At 34.0% G+C, this 14,663-nt stretch overlaps 6 protein-coding genes across 6 annotated transcripts; 4 read left to right on the top strand and 2 right to left on the bottom strand.

Moving 5' to 3' along the window:
• Positions 1-1,136: 1,136 nt before the first annotated feature.
• Tsp_06693 (hypothetical protein) lies at positions 1,137-2,168 on the top strand. The gene is made up of 2 exons (XM_003380486.1): positions 1,137-1,182; positions 2,050-2,168. The coding sequence occupies exons 1-2, from the start codon at positions 1,137-1,139 to the stop codon at positions 2,166-2,168; spliced, it is 165 nt and encodes a 54-aa protein (XP_003380534.1).
• A 153-nt stretch (positions 2,169-2,321) lies between these two features.
• On the bottom strand, positions 2,322-3,347 carry Tsp_06692 (Hsp90 co-chaperone Cdc37). Its single transcript, XM_003380485.1, has 2 exons — positions 3,131-3,347; positions 2,322-2,980 (listed from the first exon to the last, which is right to left on the bottom strand). The coding sequence occupies exons 1-2, from the start codon at positions 3,345-3,347 to the stop codon at positions 2,322-2,324; spliced, it is 876 nt and encodes a 291-aa protein (XP_003380533.1).
• Positions 3,348-4,604: 1,257 nt separating this feature from the next.
• On the top strand, positions 4,605-5,518 carry Tsp_06691 (conserved hypothetical protein). The gene is made up of 5 exons (XM_003380484.1): positions 4,605-4,671; positions 4,727-4,827; positions 4,887-5,123; positions 5,230-5,342; positions 5,419-5,518. The coding sequence occupies exons 1-5, from the start codon at positions 4,605-4,607 to the stop codon at positions 5,516-5,518; spliced, it is 618 nt and encodes a 205-aa protein (XP_003380532.1).
• A 47-nt stretch (positions 5,519-5,565) lies between these two features.
• On the top strand, positions 5,566-6,288 carry Tsp_06690 (conserved hypothetical protein). The gene is made up of 3 exons (XM_003380483.1): positions 5,566-5,662; positions 5,752-6,131; positions 6,175-6,288. The coding sequence occupies exons 1-3, from the start codon at positions 5,566-5,568 to the stop codon at positions 6,286-6,288; spliced, it is 591 nt and encodes a 196-aa protein (XP_003380531.1).
• A 129-nt stretch (positions 6,289-6,417) lies between these two features.
• Tsp_06689 (protein pellino) lies at positions 6,418-9,143 on the bottom strand. The gene is made up of 9 exons (XM_003380482.1): positions 9,091-9,143; positions 8,558-8,783; positions 7,748-7,960; positions 7,581-7,671; positions 7,333-7,523; positions 7,035-7,259; positions 6,853-6,963; positions 6,674-6,763; positions 6,418-6,429 (listed from the first exon to the last, which is right to left on the bottom strand). Exons 1-9 carry the CDS (start codon positions 9,141-9,143, stop codon positions 6,418-6,420), a joined length of 1,212 nt encoding a protein of 403 aa, XP_003380530.1.
• A 270-nt stretch (positions 9,144-9,413) lies between these two features.
• Tsp_06688 (putative kunitz/Bovine pancreatic trypsin inhibitor domain protein) lies at positions 9,414-14,351 on the top strand (the record flags this gene model as incomplete). The annotated part of the gene is made up of 9 exons (XM_003380481.1): positions 9,414-9,522; positions 9,765-9,841; positions 11,199-11,462; positions 11,622-11,684; positions 11,763-11,862; positions 11,916-11,987; positions 12,130-12,311; positions 12,402-14,045; positions 14,158-14,351. Coding segments are annotated over exons 1-9 (2,705 nt in total), but the record flags the coding sequence as incomplete, so codon positions are not given.
• Between the last annotated feature and the right edge of the window lie 312 nt (positions 14,352-14,663).

Below are 14,663 nucleotides of genomic sequence, written 5' to 3'. Positions count from 1 at the left end.
CATTTATACAAATATTTGAACAAATACCCGCCAGGAAAAGTTGCTGATTCCAATACCATTTGTGCCTGAATTTCACTTTTGTAATACAGAAACCCTTGGAAATCTAAATTTTTATTTACTCAATTTAATTGATTAAATATGATACAGAAATAAGAAAAATTCAAAATAAAACGTTTTGTTTATAGTTTTCATGGAATCATGCATTATTTCCCTCTGTAAATGACCCCTTTGCTAACAAGCAATTTTGTCAAATATCTCATTAAATAATCAATTGAGTATTATTGTTAGTTTCTGTAATAAATTATTGTACAATACTGTTCCCATATATGAAGAAAGAATTCAATAATACATTTGTGTTCCCTAGAGGCAGGCCTTTGTTCTACTGAGCTAATATGCATATATCTTGAAAGATTAGAATAAATGCCATGCATGGGTGAATTAGTTTGTCATAATTTGTTATTTTACTTTATTTTCACAATTTGCGAAGAATCTTTTTGACAAAAAACAACATTCAAAGCCATTTGCATAAGCGTCAATTGAGTATGATGACCTGAACAAAAACTGATTCAAACAACTGCATTCTTGGTATCGTTGAGAAGCTCTATAAATAATTAGGATCATGAACAGCATAGAAATCAATGAAATGATTGTTTTTTTCATGATATCAAACATATCCAAGTCATACGATAGACAGTCGCGTATTAATAAATGTTGACAGCAACAGATTGAGAAATTCAATTCTACTGGTCGAATAAATGAAATAACCTAGTAGGGAACTAACGAATGGAAGATTTTATCCTCATTTCAAACCGAGTTGCTTTTTGCACTATTACAGTTTATTTGAATGTTCTATAAATGGAGTTCGATTTGATGGCAATGTTTCTGCAACTTATATTGTCGCCTTGTGTTAAACGTAACTTTCCCAACTGAGCATCAATTTCAATTGAATAGAAAGTGTGCTATGATATACAAAGATGAGAATGATAAAACAGATAACGAAATGATGTTTTCCCAAAAAAAGATTCATTTGAAGTGCTTTACTTTCATAACCAGTGCTTCAAATTCCAGCTACTTATATGTAGTCGTTCATATATTGTTCTTTTTAATAGGTATTCTAAAAATAAATTTTCAGAAAAATGATGAGATATCACAACATGACACAGGGAGATACAGTGGCAGCATGTTCGTTGCTGTTTTTTCTAATTTTTTCTGATAAGAACTTTGTGTCATAATTATTCATATGATGGACAGGTTCTTTTATTTTTCCAGAAATTTTAATTTTATATTTTCCCATCATTAAATTGTACTAGCTTGCACTTGCACTATACAAACCATCTTGCACTATGTGCTACAATAACCGCTACCTCGCGCGACCATGTATCTACCGTTTATTAGACATAGGTTGATTTGGGCAAACAATTAATTGCGCATGTAAATTTTAAGAAGTAGAACACTGATAAAGTAATACAAGTGTTATAGCAGTTTATGGTAATTCAACAGAAGTGAATGAAATGACTGAAAAGCAAACAAATTGAAAAAATCAAGAAATACCGCAATTAGATTTGGTTCAGTCTTTTTTGGAAGTAAATCGCCTGTTTTTAGATCAGTGCTGTTGCTGTTGTTGCTGCAATTGGATAGTATTGTTCTTGCTATTTGCTATAATAGAAAAGCGTGTCGCGTGGTTTGCAAAACGTATTGGAAGCAAAAGAAGAAAGGAATTTATGCATTTGAACAAATACGCTTTATTTCATTGCAAAGAGTATGCAAATTTGTTGTGCGCGCGCGTGTGTGTGTTAATTAGGGACATACTTACTAAGATGCCGTCGGTTGAAGCAATTATGAAATTTAGGCGTTACTGCAGAATATTATTCGCAAATTAATATTACAGAATAATCCACTGCTATGTCGAATTCAAAAGCAATGTAAATAGAAGTAAATAAATATACAAGAATTATATTTTAATAATTTACTTTTATAGTGAATTTATTCTTATTCTAACAATGATAGAATATTTTAGAGAACAGTTTTCATATATTGAAATAATTTAAGACATTGAGATGAAAATTCAAAACCTCAAATTCAGTACTAAGCAAATAGAAATTGCATGTTTGAAGATCAATCAGCTAGCTGTTAAAGAAACAAATATTGAACAAATGTTATACAATTAATAGTAATGAATAGTTATGTTACACTAAATAATTGATACGTAGGTAAGCAGAAGAAATTGAATATCATTGCAAATGCATTTGAAAATAAATAAACTTGAGATAAGGGAAAATAATGTCGAAGAAATATTTCTTTTTACTTGGTTAAACAACTCATTATGACGAATCGTCCGGTGGAGTTTGGCACGTTGGATCAGAATGACCCTCACGCCACAGGCCAACGCTAATTGCTCGATTGAGATGAAACTGAAACAGCTTTAAGCCAATTGCACCTGCAGCTTCTTTCAACATACCGTAATCTCGGTTTAAAAAAGACTTGCGTAGAATTGACGGCATAGATTCCAAAACATGCTGCTGAGCCGTCTTGGCATCAAGTTGTTGCTCATCAACAGAGTTTCTGATTCGCTCCATTTCATCCTTCAACTCCTCAATGCAATGTCGGACGTCAGCATTGAATGTGGCCTTTGTACGTGGACATTCTTTCAAGCAGGTGAAAAATTCAGCAATATACGAACGGTCTTTTGGGTGCGCATTTTTCATTTTCGCATTATGCAACAAGCAGCTTAACAAAACACGCTGATGAGCAATGTCTTCGGCTAATTTGTTCATGCCGTTCACTCCAGAGACGACCATTTGATTGGTCAAAAATTTCAACGCTCTTTGATCGCAAAGACGAGGATACCGCATCAGTATCCGCATGGAGTCGTCAAATTCATGCATTAATGAAAAGTTGAACAAAGCATCATTCTCTGCTTCGTTGAAATCCACTTCCACTTCACCACTGGACGCTGTGCTGATGCATGTTCGTTCGAAACCTGGTCGCGAAATGGTATCAACATTCCATTTAGCTTTTCTTTGCCGTTCAGCTATTTCCTCCTTGCAAAGCTGCAACTCTTTCAACTCAAATTGTAGTTCTTCTTCTTTTTCTTTATTTCTTTTCATTTCTTCTTCAGTTTCGCAACTACCATCTTGCTGTTGCTGCTCTTTCAACTTTTCCAACTCCATCGAAACACTTTTATACTTCTCTTCAATCATATCATCATACTGCTTCTCCTCTTCCATTCGATTAATCCGTTCACGATGACGCATTTCAAAAAATGCGTTCTTCTCAAAATGCGGCGACAGATCATCCTCATCGTCGGATACTTCAATATCCTTCCACTTGGAGTAGTCAATAGGCATTGTCAATTTAGGGCAAAAAAGCAGATGTAAACGCAACAACAACGAATACCACACGGCAACGGTGAACACAACCAAATGAACAATTTCACTTCAGCTCAGCTTGGCGTTAATGGCATTTTAAAGGAGAAATTTTAAAGCACTTTAAACAAAAAATCATACTACTTTAAAATAAAATAAAACATTTTCATTGTAATTATAACATGGTGCTCATAAAAGTTTCATGCCAAAATGGGCTTCTTTGAAAAATCATTTATCATCAATATACTTGATTTGTCCATCTGAATATCATCAACGATGCCATCTAGCATGCTTTGAATTTACGTATGAAAAACAATTTCATGGAAAACTGAAAAATCAACATCTTGTAAATGATATATATATAAACACATGTAAATAAATAAATAAATAAAAATAAATATATGCAAGTTTATTTGCACATTATCCAACTTCAATTAAGCATAATTTTGAAATTTATCACAAACCGCCTGATACGGCATAATTTAGTTGTCGTTTGAACACGGTTACACATTTAAATTTTGTCTCCTTGTCCAAATTTTGAAATGAGTCTTCAGCTTTTCAATCATAAAAGTTAACTGAAAAGTTGAAAGCAACAAGCCGGCCCATTCTATTGCTAAAGAGTGTATTAAAGTACTAAACAATTTTATCCAACTCATCTTACCAGTAAATTAACAACATTTAAACTGAAGACATCTGAAAAATATTCTTGAAATGCAAAAATACTCAATGGTCAATATTTCACTGAGCATTTTTTAGGATAACTTGACTTCCTCTAAATATCAGTATGGATATTTAACTCTTAATAAAAACAAAAAATCTATTATATGCTACTACACCTATACCAACAATTGCATTTACAATGAAAAATAACCCTAAGCAAAATCTGGAACTGACAATAGCAGTAGCAGCATCGCATATTTTCCAATAATGATAGAATCGAGGTAGAAACTGATGATTTTGCAAATTTATCACCAGTGTCAGCCGTTGTTTTCCTAAATGAAAGGACAATAAAAACAAACAATTACAACACATTTGTACACAAATGCCCTATCAAGTTGGCTGCAAATGTGAAGTATGTAAACGGTATAATTGGATTGTTTATCGGTGCTTATCAACTAACTGTAATAGCTCCCGCTTGTGATTGTAATCAAACCGCTATGATGACGAGTCATAAACAATGCCTCATATAAAATGAATCATCCGTTGACTAATTGCCAAACACTAGGAAATATCAAAAACATGCGCAACAGTCGCCTGTACTTATGGATATTAGCGGTCTTTGGTGCAATTGTACTTCAGGGATTCGGTAGTGTTTCAATTGTATTTTGCCACTGCTGTTGTTTAGGAATGTTCATTTTCAGCCGCAAAATTAAGAAACTTTACCAGATCCGAACGAGGTTCACTTGTAGGTCAACACAACATTTTCAGATCTTCATTGGAAGGTGGTAACATGCGGTGCATGGTAAGCTGAAGACTTTTACAGTGCAAAATCTTACCGCAGAAAAAATGTAAACTTTTTAGAGAGGATGGTCATCACAATTAGAAACTTTTGCTAGAGAAGTAGCAAACAACTGCTCAGCAGCAGATCATGTTCGTGGCAATTCCACCTATGGATTGGCATACGCTTTTAGGCTAAAGCCAGATGATGAATTTACAATGGAAGAATTTGTCGAAGAGCTCTATATTGGATCAAATGAATACGATTATGCAGCAGCTCGTTGCATGGATGATAAAGTTGCATGTGAAAGCTTTATACAGGTAAAAATTACAAACTACCTCAGTTGAAAGCTATGCTTACTCAATTCCTTATGAACAAAAATACAAATCAGTACATAATTCAATAAATTCAATTTGATAATTTTAGTTTGCGTGGTTCGAAACTACCGTAATGGGATGCGCTATAGCGGACTGCGAGAGTGTTGTGAATTCCCCAGACCCAGGTCCTCACTATTTTGGAGTTTGTGCTTATGATATCAAGTAAGGAAAAATAAATAAATAAAAATTCATATATATTATTTCGTTCGTGAAATAAGTAATATATTTCATTTTTCAGAGCTGACCTGACAAAACAGCCCTATGTCGCACCTCCAGCGTGTTCATTTTGTCCTCAGAATCAGAGCATGTGCAGCAACAATTTGTGCTGTAAAAATTAATTTTAAACAATTAATGATCCAATAAAAATACACAATAATTCAAAAAAATGTGCCAATTTTGTTTAGGCCACTTGGACCTGAATGCACCAGCAGATTGCGGTGACCAGGAAATTCCAGGTTCATCAAGCAAAATGTCAATGCCGAGTACGTTTGCTGTTGCACCAATTGCATAAATTAACACTAAAAGTTGAATGTAATTTAGCTAATAGTCCTAACTGCTGTCTATTTTTCAGAGAGTCTGGTACCACTGACTCGCCTTTACAACAGCGCCATGGGAACTAACTATTTCAGCATTAAGCAAGAAGAAATAAGAAATCTTACCACAATGGGTTACAGAGATCTTGGTGTAATCGGCAGAATTGCGAATGACAGTAAAGATCCAGAATGCAAACATTTGGTGCCAATTTATCATATCTACAGCCCGATATTCAGATCTGACTATTATATGACAGATCCATTGTTGCGCAACATTCGCCTGGCTGAAGGATACCACGATAAAGGTATTTTGGGTTATACTGCAAAAGGTCTTGGCGTATGCAATTCTGATGTACCAATATACGAATTCTTCAAACGCGAACAAGGGCTAATGCAAATGCCGAATTCCACAGAAGTAGTAAATTTATTTAAACATGTCATACCCGGATATGTTTATCAAGGCATTAGCTTTCCCATTTGGAAAACTGCCTGATAAGCATTTGTCTGAATCTGCTTTATTTAATCCCGGGGTGTGCGTAGCACTGCGTGCCAATTATTTCGGCTTCGAAGAATAATATTATATCGAAAAATAATTAAAATTGGTGACTGCTTCAAATCAACACTTTTGTGGAATTCTAATAATTTATCTTCATTTGACCTATAAGCAATAATTACAACTTTTAACTGAGATTATATACTGTTCTTTATGAAATGTGCTGTAAATTAAAATTATAAATTTTCTTAAAATACAAACCTGATGACTTTATTTTAATTTTAAATTTTCAAAATGGAAAAAGTAATTTTCAAATTTAGAATACAGTCTGCAGAAACTGTAAATAGGTATTATCGATAAAAACAGCAAAGCATCCCTGAATAAAAAAAGAAACGCACACAGGAATGAAAAACAAAAGTCACTGTGTAATTTAAAAGCAATTATCCTGAAAAATTAGTTTCACAAACGGTTTCTTTGGAGATAACAACACAGTGCAAAATGGACAAACGGGGTGAAAGCTGCTTGTTCCATGCGGCAGAGGAATGCGAGACCAGTATCTAAAGAAATAACAAATATTTTCAAGTTTTTAGCATTCCACTATAAAATACAAAATGAAATATTTTTCAACAATGCAATCTAACCTAACGGTTTTACTAGAAGCCATGTGACCACAAGGAATAAATGCATGATCCAGCTTTCCTGAATCTAAATGGAATGCAGGTTCCATGCCCATACAAAGCTGTACAATATCACTCGACTAAAATGAAAAATGTTTCGAGAATATATATAGTTAATTAATTATTTATTTATTAATATTTACATACATACCTCCGTTTTGCAGATAGGACAAATGTGCATTAATGTTTCACTGCTGTGACCCCAGGAATGATACCCTTGTACATGACCACAAGTCAAATATACGTAAGGTTGCTTCTCCGGTGAATCCGGGAGCACACTTTTCTGTTTTGGTATAATCAAAGTATTTAAATTTACGGGACACTGCGGACGGCCAGCGTTCAACTGATTCAAAATACTATCCAGTTCAGCAGAAGTCTGGAAAAAAACAAAATTAATAAAAATAAGTTTGAAAATTACAGTTTGAAATTAGACAGAAAAAATTCATTACCGGAGATTCAGAAAGCCCGTATGCCGTCCTGTACAAAAGAGTGGCACCACAAAGATCAATCAACGTTCCATCTTGAAGTACGTTGCTCTGTGTCTCTACTTTCTCGCCACGGTGAGGCGTAGAACGAGTGGGCCGCAACGCGAATAGATCACCATCAACAGAAACTTCATACCAAGCATAGAGAGAGGATTCTTACAAAATAAATTATAAGTAATATATGCACTTAAATAGAGAATGAAATGATTTACCAGGAGATTTTTGTGGATGCAAAATTAAAATACCATTCGTTGTCAAGCCATCTAATTCTCCGGATTCCTTTCGCCACTTTGTCGCCCTTTCCTTAAAACAAAATGTTTACAAAAACATTTTACAGCAAATTTAAAGCAATTTCAAAAAAACAATAATAAATACAGACCCCTAAAAATATGTTTCTACATGAGTCAAAACCAGCAGCGTAAACACGTGCTTCGTAAGGAGGTTTTCGGTGAATCAAAATGCGGCATGCATAACGACTAATAGTACTCTGTGGTGGGTTGTCACCATTTCTTATTCCAGAATTCAAAAAAGAACGGCCCAACCATGTATCCATTACTGTAAAGTCAATTTGTTCTTCACTTGACCGCCCAATCTTAAATATGAACAATTAATAGAAGAAAAATCAAAACAGAACTTAATATAACGAAACAGAAGCCAACTACTAAACAGAAGCAAAATTATAAATCATTATCATAAAATTACATTAAGTAAAGCAAAATCAATCAAAACTACAACAAGGTAAAAAATCGCAACATCTATCATAAAACAACTAACTCAAAAAACAACTGTAATTAAAACTAAATTATTTCGACCTCAGTTGTATTTTGATCTTGATTACGCAAAAATACTGTAAAATACAGTAAAATTTTATTGCTACTCTAAAAAATGAGATGGAATTTAAACGGAAATGTAAACCTACCTACATGTATAAATCCAAAAATAATTTCAGCTTAAAAATATCGCTGATGTCACATATTAATTTATAATGTAATAATAATGAAATTTATTATTTGAACAATAGTACTGAAACCAGTTTCTAAAAATTGAAACTAATTCAACAATAAAAAAATATATATAATTGCACTGTTAAAAATAATTGCTAGAAAAGCCACTAAATGAACTTACAATAATAAAAATCGCATATCATAGCACTTTTCATTCATGCATTTTATTTAAAAAAATTTTTTACTTGAAACATGTCTGTTTTATTATCCGGTACATATTCAACCACGACCATTTCATGACGATTCAATGTATACATGACCGAGTGAAGCCTCTTTTTTTGTTGGTAGTGGCGAGCATTGCCGACAACATAATGCCTTGATTTTGCTATTCCATTTGGCGTATCACGTTTCAAGAGCTCAAATTTACTTCGACAAGCACGATTTTTCATCATTGCATTCAATCCATTATATCTGTAAGAAATTACGATGATTAAAAACACATGCTATATAAGTTTACACAGTTCTTCTCGGAACACTAATAAATATTTTAAAAACAGAGATTTTGAAATGCATCATAACTTCTCGTTCAGATAAAAGATAATAATGCAGTAAATTATTTCAAATCACTTAATGACGCAAAATATTTGCTTTTCTAGCAAACAGCTGAAAATGCAGTTAGCAAATCGCAACCAACATTTAAAGTTAGCATTTCTCACAAGAAGAAAAATAGAAATAAAACAATCACAAACGTTTACAATAAAAGAAAAAAAAACCATACCCGAGGACAATAAGCTCGCCATATTTTTCACCTGCTTCAGCGTTTTCGGCCATTTAAAAATTTAACAAAAAAATTAAATGCTATTTTTCTGCAATATTTCACTTTTTAAAACAAAGCACAGTGTTCTGCTAGCTTTGGAAACAAGAAACAATCCGTAAAAGTGCCAGCTGAACAGCAATAGCACTAATCTAAATCAGGTGGAACATCAGTGACCTTGGCATCCACTGCATACTGTAGTATAAATGCACCTGAAAATATATCATACGGTAACAGGTACCCATATTTTGTTTTTTAATCCTCGATTATGTTGTATATTAAAATTGATGGCTAGTCACTCCTGGTTAAAGCAAGGGCTGACCTCGTTGTCAACAATAAAAAACCAGCTCACCGAATTCACAACAGAAGTTTTACAAGACGTTGCGCAAGAACGAGGTAGTTGCAGTCTTCTCAGATCGGCTTAACTTTCTATACGTCTTTCTCCTCTAACTGTAAATATTTACCACACATGCATAATGTCGAATGGTATCCACGCCGACTTCTTTAATTTTAATATTATACTATTAGTCTGATTAAAGTTACAAAATGGAAATGTAAAATCTGTTGCAGCTGTTCTAGCACAGAATTCTTAGTAAGATAAAACTTTAAATGATAAACAATGTATTTTTATTTTATAGATTCAAATGCTGAGCTGACTACGGCCAAAAATAGAATTTTTCATCTAGAGCAAGAACTTGCATCAAGATCCAAAGAAGTAAGATGCTATCACATTCGCAATATTATTTTGAATGATTATTTACTTCATAACCAGAAAAATTTAGTATAGAATTTTATTTATTGAGCTTTCAAAATGACGGAACTGTGATATTATTTTTTGTTATAATGAAATGCATCTAGTTGTGCTGTAATAATAACTATAAGTAACTGCATTTATATTTTATCATAAATGAGATGCATATGTGCAAACTAAAAATTATACATGTGCATATATATTTGTGTTTTTTTAATAAATTAACATCAAATGAACAGCATAATTTTGAACATTACCGCAACGCATTTGATTGATTATAGATGTTGAGACGACAATAATTACATTAGTCGTAATCACCTGTTTGTACTGTAAAGCTGACTGCATTATGGCAGCATTTACAAAAATATAGTTGACTGACAACTTTAATTTGTACAACATTTATATCAAAGAATGCTGTTAGTGATAAACAGGAAATAAAGTAAAAGTAAAATTTGCACAGTGGAAAATTCATACCTGAAAATCTTTCAGTTCTTAACATGTGGAGCATTGTGCAAAACAAATCGAACATTTGTAATATAAATCGAATTTGTGTTATTAGCAATGCTTACTTTTGTAATTAAATACACATGGCGTAGTTCTGTTTTCAATATTACGCTTATTTATGATTCATAAAAATATGGTATTATCATAATTGCATCATTAAAAACAAAATTAAAATTATTCGACGAAGCAGTATGATTTGAAATTTTTGGAATAGGAAATTTTCAAAATGTGCAAGAAACATTTAAAAAGAAATGGAAAAACAACAGTCTAGTTTCAAGTTATTCTTCTAATAGAAATATAACAACAACATAAATGACGATTTTTCAAACCAGCATTAGAGTTGACTGCAGTTAATTGCAGTTTTCCATTGTATATTTTTGAAAGGAATTTTTCAAATCACACGGATGTGATTTAATTCATTTAATGTCCTCAACATTAAGGCTGATATTTGTACGCTAAAAGAGAAAATATATACATTTTCCTCATATTCCGACATGTCATATCTTATTTCACATACATTGAGATGAAATGTTGATGAAGTTCTAAGATTTATAAAATAGCTTGACATTCATTTCTGCACTTTCGTTTTTGTTTTTAAATAATTTTTTTCCTTAATTGCATGCACTTGATTTTTTTTATTGCTGATTACTTGTCATAGGTTGAACATCTGAGACAGCGTTTACGAGACGAAAATTGGAAAGCAGCAGAAGAAAATCAAGTAAACAAAACCGAATTTCACTACACGACTATAGGCTCAATAGCATAGCTGATTTGTTTTATTTTTGAAATAAATTTTTGGCTTTTGTTTTCTCTTAAGCAATCTGTCACTTGCTGGGACGATTCTGAGAAAGGTGATTTGGAACCTGATGACTGGAATTGGAAAGATTCATCAGTTGACAATGTGAATGATCTGTGCACTGAATTTTCTGAACATCGTTTAGTAGAAAAACCTGCGAAAGAGGAAATTCCATTTTCGTCTAATGGCAGTAATTTGGATGTTCGCAAGTTAACCGATGAAATTAAGCAATTGCAAGATGAATGCGCACATTGGAAAGAACTTGCTAAAACAAATGAGGAGAAAGTAAGCTTTCATAATTTTTCTCACTTTATGTTTTTATCCACATGTTATTATTCATGTTTCAACAAAATTTTAATTTTAAACTTATAATGATTTTTTCACTAATCACTGTGAATGACTAATTTTCTCACAACATCTTGGAATATATTTTTTCTGTTATAGGCAGAAAGGAACACTACATCAGCAGCTACAACTGAATTAGAAGAAGCGAAGCGTGAAATCGAAGTAAGCTTGTGCAGCTAACCTATATATACATATATACATGTGGATAATATATGAGCGTGTGTACACACACTGTTTCAGAAACTTTGCACGGAACTGGAAGTATTGCGGAACGAACGAACGAACGTTGAAACATGTCCCGAAGCAGAACGTACAGTAGATCTGTGGGAAAATGATTGGGGTACAAATTGGAAATTGTATTTTCGATCTCATCTGTTCTGCTTTCTTTTGCAGGAGATACTGAAGAATGGATGAATAAAAATGATCCGTTATCGAAACAACGAAGCATCAGTAGTAGTACGCCAGGTAAAAGAAAGCAATTTGTTTAAATATGAATTGGGGAAACATTATTATTATTTGTGGTAGTAGTAAGTGGTTGTAGTAGCAACAGTAATTAGTAGTAATAGTAGTAGTAGTAGTAGTAATAGCAGTATATTCTGTTGTTCAGAGCGGTGCCCAGTCGAACAATTGGCCAAGCAATCAGAGGAGGAGAGTGTTGGTAGTGTTAATGAAAGTGATGAAAGGGAGAAGCACTGGCGAGTGGAAATAAGCCGTTTGCAAGAAGAACGTGATCAAGCATTGGAAGAACTCTACGCAGAGCATCAGGAAGCGATGGCTCAAGTGCTTATGGTGAATACTGTTTCTGATTTTTGTTTTGTTTGAAAAATGAGTAAAATATTTCATCATTCATTATTATTATTATTACTTGTTGCCGTTCAGGCGAAAGAATCACTGGCGAAAATTTGCGACGAGTACCGTGATCAAAATCAGGTAATAAGCGACGAGCTTGGAAAACTGAAAGCTGAACAGCAATCACTAGTGGAAGAGAATAAAAGCCTTCAAATGACGGTGGATAATTTGAAAAATCGCCTTCAAACGGAGTCGAAAGAGAAGACCAGCTTATTCGATATCAACGAACAGCTCGAAGAGCACATGCGCATTTTGAAGATGCAATTAACCGAGTTGCAGGGGAAACATGAACGCTGTGCCGAAGAGAATGAAAATGCCAAACTGATGCTCGAAAATCTGACCGTCGAATTCGAGCAAATGAAACAAGCTTGGACCGAAGAACAACAAAAACACGCCCAACAAACTGCAACTAACGCCCAGTATAATAATACTATAGTCGAGATGCGGGCGACTATTGAACAGTTGCAGTGTATGAATTCGACGTGCTTTGACAAATTGCAAGAAATAATGATCGACAACGGCTCGAAAGCAGATATCGCTGAGCTGACGTTGGAACGACTGGCTGATCTGGTAAAGCGGAATCAAAATTCCCTGCTGCAGCGTTTGCACGAACGTGATGAACAGTTTTCGGTGGTGATCCAACAACTGCAACAAGCCGAACAGGAAAAGCTCGAAAAGGAAGCTTCGACGAACAGTGCTGTTAGCTTTGGTGGGCTTGTGAAATTTCTGCTCAGTCGAGATGAGAGCCAGTCACGCCGACTGCACATCATGGACAAACTTATCGCACGGTATCGTTATTTCATTGGCAAAGAAACTGCAGATGCAATACAATCGCTGTCGAACAATAATTACCCCAATAATAATAATAATACTCTGCAGTATTCGCATTCATTTGAAGATATTGCAAATTATAAAGATAATTATTATTGTTGCGATGTCGAAAAACGAAAGAGATGTTTTATTCATCTGCCGTCATGTCGACGTTGCAAATCAACAATATCAGTTGGTCATTTCGACTTCAAAAATGAGCAAAATGAACAAATCCAAGAATCACAAGAACAATTGATACAACAACTGCAGTATGCAGAAGTGGAAGCGAAACGTTCCTATTGTGAAGTTTTGGATAAATTGTTGCAAACTGAAGAATATTCGAACAAAGTTGTAGAAGAATTGCAAGCGGAAATTGCTGCACTGGGCCAGAAGATGATCGAAAATGAGACAAATTCAGCCGCACAATTGCAAAATGTTCAAATGGAATTGAACAATTGCAAAAGGACAGCGATGGAATTGGCCGAAGAAAATGCACAACTGAGAAACCAACTGTCAGACAACAGTGCATCGACCGTTGCATCTACGGAACAGCTTAAGCAGCTAATTTCGACTCTTGAAGCGGAAAAACAAGAACTGATCCTGTTGATTAATCAAAAGCACGAAGAAAGTGTACATTATCATCAAGAATTGCAGAATGCTATGGCAACTTTCGAAGCATGGAAAGAGCAACAAGCGCAACAACAAGCGTTGAACAGAAATGAAGAAGAATCGGCAACAGTAAAACGGTTCAATCAACAATTAGCAGAAAAGGATGCAACAATTGAAAGATTAACCAAAAATGTTGACGAACAGCTCAATATGGCCATACAAGCGAAAGATCGTGCAACAGCAGAGCTAGCGGCTGTAAGGTTGCACAGTGAACATTTACAAGAACAAGTAAAATTGTGTTTATTTACTTGTTTGTTTGTTAGTCTGTTATCTAGCATTTTTGGTAATTCTACTTTTTTGTTTTAAGGTGACATTTTTGGAAGAGACAAAACGACGTTCGTTTTCAGAAGTGGAAAGGTTGAAATCGCATTTAGTTGAACTTGAGCAAACTTACAGTGAAGAAGCTTATCGAGCGGAAGATCGAGAAACAGATTTGAGAAAACGACTACAAGAATTGGAAAACCAATTGAACAATACATTACAAGAAGCACAGCAAAAGAGGTAAGCATTGTGCTACATAACAAATATTTTGTTTGCCTCTTCTCATCCTCCTTTTTCATGAACACATAACTGTATTAATTGTAATTATTATATATATTTTTTTTCAGCTCTGATTTTGAAAAGGAAATTGAAGAACTACGTTCATGCAGAATGTAATGTCAGCAGAATTGACGCAGCTAATGGTCAAATAAATATTTTAGCTCAGAATTTGAAAATTCCTCAAAATCAGGCTATTCACTGCAGAATGTTTTAGAAGCTTTCCCAGAAAGGTAGAAAAGAATATGGGTTTTTAGTATGAATTCTTGGTGCTAT

Source organism: Trichinella spiralis, assembly GCF_000181795.1.
Source record: "Trichinella spiralis strain ISS 195 chromosome Unknown Scfld2, whole genome shotgun sequence".
NCBI lineage: Eukaryota > Metazoa > Nematoda > Enoplea > Trichinellida > Trichinellidae > Trichinella > Trichinella spiralis.
The sequence above is the reverse complement of the archived record's forward strand: the minus strand, read 5'-3'. Positions and strand labels throughout refer to the sequence as shown.

What these genes read in the sequence shown, in the direction of transcription:
- Tsp_06693 (XM_003380486.1), top strand. Translation starts at nt 1,137, where the DNA reads ATGATGAGATATCACAACATGACACAGGGAGATACAGTGGCAGCAT. An exon ending in GGGAGATACAGTGGCAGCAT is followed by an intron (nt 1,183 to 2,049) that starts GTTCGTTGCTGT and finishes AAATAATTTAAG; the next exon opens with ACATTGAGATGAAAATTCAA.
- Tsp_06692 (XM_003380485.1), bottom strand. Translation starts at nt 3,347, where the DNA reads ATGCCTATTGACTACTCCAAGTGGAAGGATATTGAAGTATCCGACGAT. An exon ending in AGAGCAGCAACAGCAAGATG is followed by an intron (nt 2,981 to 3,130) that starts GTAGTTGCGAAA and finishes TTTCGCGACCAG; the next exon opens with GTTTCGAACGAACATGCATC.
- Tsp_06691 (XM_003380484.1), top strand. Translation starts at nt 4,605, where the DNA reads ATGCGCAACAGTCGCCTGTACTTATGGATATTAGCGGTCTTTGGTGCA. An exon ending in GTGGTAACATGCGGTGCATG is followed by an intron (nt 4,828 to 4,886) that starts GTAAGCTGAAGA and finishes TAAACTTTTTAG; the next exon opens with AGAGGATGGTCATCACAATT. An exon ending in GTTTGTGCTTATGATATCAA is followed by an intron (nt 5,343 to 5,418) that starts GTAAGGAAAAAT and finishes TTCATTTTTCAG; the next exon opens with AGCTGACCTGACAAAACAGC.
- Tsp_06690 (XM_003380483.1), top strand. Translation starts at nt 5,566, where the DNA reads ATGTGCCAATTTTGTTTAGGCCACTTGGACCTGAATGCACCAGCAGAT. An exon ending in AAGCAAAATGTCAATGCCGA is followed by an intron (nt 5,663 to 5,751) that starts GTACGTTTGCTG and finishes TCTATTTTTCAG; the next exon opens with AGAGTCTGGTACCACTGACT. An exon ending in TGCCGAATTCCACAGAAGTA is followed by an intron (nt 6,132 to 6,174) that starts GTAAATTTATTT and finishes ATGTTTATCAAG; the next exon opens with GCATTAGCTTTCCCATTTGG.
- Tsp_06689 (XM_003380482.1), bottom strand. Translation starts at nt 9,143, where the DNA reads ATGGCCGAAAACGCTGAAGCAGGTGAAAAATATGGCGAGCTTATTGTC. An exon ending in GCATCCACAAAAATCTCCTG is followed by an intron (nt 7,524 to 7,580) that starts GTAAATCATTTC and finishes TTATTTTGTAAG; the next exon opens with AATCCTCTCTCTATGCTTGG. An exon ending in ACGGGCTTTCTGAATCTCCG is followed by an intron (nt 7,260 to 7,332) that starts GTAATGAATTTT and finishes GTTTTTTTCCAG; the next exon opens with ACTTCTGCTGAACTGGATAG.